The 5,704-nt window shown below is 36.7% G+C and overlaps 1 protein-coding gene across 1 annotated transcript; it reads right to left on the bottom strand.

Annotated features, from left to right (window-relative positions):
* Nucleotides 1–422: 422 nt before the first annotated feature.
* Nucleotides 423–5,438, bottom strand: LOC110438089 (uncharacterized). Its single transcript, XM_021467793.3, has 2 exons — nt 795–5,438; nt 423–636 (listed from the first exon to the last, which is right to left on the bottom strand). The coding sequence occupies exon 1, from the start codon at nt 1,573–1,575 to the stop codon at nt 814–816; it is 762 nt and encodes a 253-aa protein (XP_021323468.1). The 5' UTR covers nt 1,576–5,438; the 3' UTR covers nt 423–636; nt 795–813.
* Nucleotides 5,439–5,704: the final 266 nt, after the last annotated feature.

The raw sequence follows: 5,704 nt of genomic DNA, 5'->3' as shown, positions 1-5,704 counted from the left end.
GTCTATTAAAGCAGCAGTATCAGCAGGTATTGGGCAGACAGTCTACTAATACTCAAATGGACCATCAAAATAAAGTGGTACAGAAAAAACCCACAATAGTAGGAACAAAAAATACTATGGAAGCCAACGGCTGCTTTTTTCCAACATTCTTCAGAATATCTTCCTGTACTGACATTATTAGGACCCACTGCACATTGTAATGGAAGTCCTGATTTAAAGCTGGCAATTCTACATTTGATTGTTCTTTGATGCAGTCCTTCTTTTCAAACGGTCGATAAATTATTGTCTAACACATCAATAGATGTGAAGAAAATCCTGTTGTTTACTTCTGTGTCTGGAACAAAGTGCTGCCATGCTTCTCTTGGATGGATATAAATTACAACAGGCTGAGCTTTACTGCTGAATGAGACACACACAAGACTTAAGTTTATTCAATTCACATTTATTGCAAGTGTTTGGCCTGCTGGGGAAATCAAGCTGAAATTGCCAAGTGAGTGACCAATCACTGTTCTCAGTCAGAATGAGTGATCGGTCACACTACACTGTCTGGAGCGGTGATCGGTCACTCTTCTTTCTGGAGCAGTGATTGGTCACTCTGGGGATGATGAGTGGAGATTGTGAGGCAGGCCTTCTCGTCTGGAAAAGAACAGAGTCAAGAAAATCAGTGTCGATGTCTAAATGAACCTGAATTTGAGTATGAATTAACATGACCTCTGACCCACAGAGAATTCTATATAAACATATGTGTTACTAAGCTCAGTCAGATGTCATGTCACTTAAATGAGATAAATTACCTTTTAGAATGTGTCCACACTAGCTCCTGCTCCTGAAGTAGGCATAAGCAGCACAGACACCTATGCCGACTCCGACCCAGGTTGCTGGACTGCTTACCGTGGCTTTCACAGCACTTTTCACATTGTTGGAGATCCTTCTTCTCCATGAAGACTCGCTGTTCGCTCTCTCCTCTGTTTCTCCAGCTGCTTCTCTCTCTGTTTCTCCACTGGTCTTTTTCTCCTCTGTTTCTCCAGCTGCCTCTCTCTCCTCTGTTTGTCTTTGAGAGCTGCTGTCATAATCTGAGAGGACCTCAGTTGTCTTGTCTGGGCCCCACATGATGATCAGAGGTTTATTCAGTAAATGAGTGAAGTTCAGAGCTTTTTGTGCTCGCACTGCATCGAGTCGATGATGGAAAGTCACAAAGGCATACACAGGAGAGACGATGTTGTTTCTGCACACTTGCACAGTCGAGATGGACCCCAATGGACCAAACTTTTCAATAAGCTGTTGTTCGGTGACCATTGGGTGCAGATTGCTCACAAGCAGTGTCTTCCGCTCAATATAGTGGTTTGTGGGGAGCCCAGGATGAGGTTCCTGTTCCCGTCCTGAATGCTCAAAAGTCACATAAATGGATCTGCAATTATTGTCTTCATCATAGGACAGATCCAAAGAGTGGATTTGGGTGAACTGTTTCATTGACTCAATCAGTTCTTGTACGTTCACCTTTGGGTCCAAAGTCAGAACAACCAATGACCACTCGCGATTATGGTTGTCTGAAGACTGATTATAGTGAGCATCCATAGCGAACGAGTCCTTCACAATCACAGATTTGTCTATTCGTACAGTAGCTGTGTGATCCACCAAGTCACCGTCCTGAATGCTGGCTGATGCGCTGTTCTAGTATGGAACACTAATATAGAACACATTCTGTGACTGTCGTTGCTAAGCAACCATCAGCTGAAAGCGCATGCACACACACAGGATTCTAAATTGTTTATAAATGAATCTTAGTTTGTTAAGTATTAGATAAAGTATTTATTACTATTGTTTTATCCTAAAGATGATTGTTTAATGTGCTCTTAATTATTATTCATTAGAAAAACCACCACTACTATGTTAATTGTTTTTATATGTCCTATATAATGTAAACATCACAAATGCTTTGGAGGTACATATGTAACAATTGTCAAGCCAATAAAATAATCGGAAAACCGCACCCTCTGCATTGACTTTGTCTGTGTGTGTGTTGGTATCTATTGAAAATAACCAGTTTCTGTTGGTTTACAGAAGCTTTTAGCAGAAACCTTTGTCTCCTCAGCTGCTTCAGTTTATTTAATGAAGGATTGAGTGTGGGACATTTTCTTATCTGAAGATATTCGGTCACAGCACTAAACCTATCTGCAAGAGTGATTTATATTTGACTGAATAGAGTTGAAAAAATAATAATATTCACGAGTGTAAAACTCCTAAATTCACCTCTCACATGATATCCCTTAATAATCTTCTGAATATATATAGAAATAAAGTTTCTATGTATGTATGTAAATATTATTAGTGCTGTCAATCGATTAAAAAAACCTAATTAATCATGATTAATCACATTTAAAAGACTGAAACTTGTCATTTTAGCTATTCAAAAGTAAAATTAATGTAAACGCCAGACAAAAAACAATTTAAATTGTAAATATATTTGTTTGTTAGAATTTTTGTTTAACTTGTAACACAGATTTCCTCATGTAAACAACATACCCACAATAAACCAGCAAGATCCCAGCTTGACAGCCATATTTATTACAGAAATAAAAACACAGGCATGTTAGTGCCATGTGAATTTCAAAACATTCAATGCCAATAAAGAAAAAATTTATTTCCATGTTGGATTCAAAGTGGACTGCAAAAAAAACTATTTTGCTTAGTCCTCCTTTACATTCAGCCAGGTGCTAAGACAGTCCAGTCTGTTGACATTATCAGGGGACATTGTGTTAATGTGGACCTTTTCTTTTGAATGATGTGAGCTGAGAGTGAGAACAGGCATGATCACAAGCAGGATCACTGAATCAGCATATGCACTTTGGTGCCTAATTTTGTTGCCACTAGTTCTGCGACAGGGATGTAAGAAGCATCAAAGGAGTACATAAAAGGCACGCACTGGAAGTATGCGTTGTGTCGCACCAAAGACTAATTCTTGCAGGGACTTTGGTCACAACATCTCTAAACATTTAAACAACTTTTAGGGATATGGACGGCGAAATCTGTGTCGTTTAGGCTTTTGTTCTTTTTACTAGGAAACGACATAGACACAGACATACACTCACACACACACACGCAGGACAGCACAAGACTCCCTTCAGATTCAACATGCATGATCGTGTTCATCAAATTTGCTTAAACTAAGCGTTGTTAAGTCTAGCTGTATTTAAGGATTCTGACACAACAATGCGAAGCAGACGCTTTACAAAAGTTTAAGTTTAAGGGGGAAACACGACAAAATGCGTTGTCTTTAACAGCTTGTGACATCATCTGAGTTTCAATGAGTATATTTACATGGACACCAGTACTCTGCTTTTAATATGATTAAGATAATACTCTTATTAAGAGTCTTCCATGTAAACAGCAATTTTTGATTACCTTAAAGGACCACCGAGTCACAAAATGCGGAAGTTTTCTTTCCGTTCGCCATGCGGTATTAAATTCCATTAAAACAAATGTCGGAGGATTAAAAATACAACATACGGAATTAGATGAAACTCTGGAGAAAACGCTGTATAGCCTGGTGATACAACAATAATTGTTTTATACTGAAACTTTTCTTCTAAAAGTGCTTCCTTGGTCTTAACCATATTTCGTTGCACGTTGAACACACGTCGGCCACAACAGGAAAAAAAAAACTGCAACTATAGGTTATTTGGGTTAATTTTTTTATGCGGTAAATATTTCAAATTAATTACATGCGTTAAGGCACTAATTTTGACAGCACTAATTTAAATGCTTATTATGCTCCAGGATCAACATTAGTGAATTTACACTGTATTAAAATGATTATGATGGTCCAGGATCAATAATAGTGATTTTACACTGTAATAAATGATGATGGTCCAGGATCAAAAATAGTGAATTTGCACTGTATTAAAATGATGATGGTCCAGAATGAACAATAGTGAATTTACAAACATGTTTATGATGGTCCAGGATCAACATTAGTGAATTTACACTGTATTAAAATGTTTATGATGGTCCAGGATCAACACTAAGGAAACTCAAAGCGTCATCTATAATCATTGCCAGTGGCCTAGTGGTAAAGTGCTCTCCCTTGTAATACTGACTTGCTCAAGGTGACCTGAGTTTGATTCTAGCCTTATGTGTCTTGCCGATCTTTCCTCTCTCTCAGTACTCAGGGTATCCCTCTTCAAATGTCTTGTGTAATGAAAATGATCAAACTCTAAAGATATTCAGAAAAAAAACTATAAATGCTTATGGTGGTCCAGGATCATCAATCGTGAATTTACACTGTATTAAAATGTAGTTTGTCCAGAATAAAGAAGAGTAAATTTACACTTTATTAAATGTTTATGTTAGTCCAGGATCATCAATAGTGTATTTAAACTGTATTAAATGTTTTTGGTGGTCCAGGATCAACAATAGTAAATTTACAATGTATTAAAACGTTTATGATGGTCCAGGATCAACACTAGGGAACTCAAACTTTGATCAATTATCATCACCAGTAGCCTAGTGGTAAAGTGCTCTCTCTTGTAACACTGACTTGATCATTGTGACCTGAGTTTGATTCCAACCTCACGTGTCTTGCCGATCTTCCCTCTCTCTTGGACTACACCTCTTCAGTTGTCTTATCTAATAAAAATGATCAAACTCTAAAGATATTCAGAAAAAAAAATGTTTATGTTGGTCCAGGATCAACATTAGTGAATTTACACTGTATTAAAATAATGATGGTCCAGGATCACCTATTCTGAATTTACACAGTAATTAAATGTTTATGATGGTCCAGGATCACCACTAAGGAATTCAAAGTATGATCTATAACCATTGCCTGTAGCCTAGTGGTAAAGTGCTTTGTCTTGTAATACTGACTTGCTCAAGGTGACCTGAGTTTGATTTCAACTTCATGTGTCTTGCTTATCTTCCCTTTCTCTCAGACTATCCCTCTTCAATTGTTTTATGTAATAAAAATGATCAAATTCTAAAGATATTCAGAAAAAAAAACTATAAATGTTTATGGTGGTCCAAGATCAACATTAGTAAATTTACACTGTATTAAAATCTTTATGATGGTCCGGGATCACCTTGAGTGAGTTTACACAGTATTAAATGTTTTTAATGGTCCAGGATCAACTATAGTGAATTTACACTGTATTAAATGTTTATGTTGGTCCAGGATCATCAATAATGTATTTAAACTGTATTAAATGTTTTTGATGGTCCGGGATCAACACTAGTGAATTTAAACTGTATTAAATGTTTATGTTGGTCCAGGATCAACACTAGTGAATTTAAACTGTATTAAATGTTTATGTTGGTCCAGGATCATCAATAGTGTATTTAAACTGTATTAAATGTTTTTAATGGTCCAGGATCAACAATAGTAAAATTACACTGTATTAAAATGTTTATGATGGTCCAAGATCATCAATAGTAGAATTACACTGTATTAAATGCCAGTGGCCTAGTGGTAAAGTTCTCTGTCTTTTAACACTGACTTGCTCAAGGTGACCTGAGTTCAATTTCAACCTCATGTGTCTTGCAGATCTTTGCTTTCACACAGACTATTCCTCTTCAATTGTCTTGTGTAATATAAATGATCAAACTCTAAAGATATTCAGAAAAAAAACTATGTTTATGGTGGTCCAAGATCAACATTAGTGAATTTACACTGTATTAAAATAATGATGGTCCAGGATTAGCTTTAGTG

This window comes from Danio rerio, chromosome 18 (genome assembly GCF_049306965.1).
Source record: "Danio rerio strain Tuebingen ecotype United States chromosome 18, GRCz12tu, whole genome shotgun sequence".
Classification (NCBI taxonomy): domain Eukaryota; kingdom Metazoa; phylum Chordata; class Actinopteri; order Cypriniformes; family Danionidae; genus Danio; species Danio rerio.
Note: the sequence above shows the minus strand (reverse complement) of the source record. Positions and strands in the feature narration are given on the sequence as shown.

Excerpts from the sequence above, each read along its gene's own strand:
- LOC110438089 (XM_021467793.3), bottom strand. The coding sequence starts at position 1,575 with ATGGATGCTCACTATAATCAGTCTTCAGACAACCATAATCGCGAGTGG.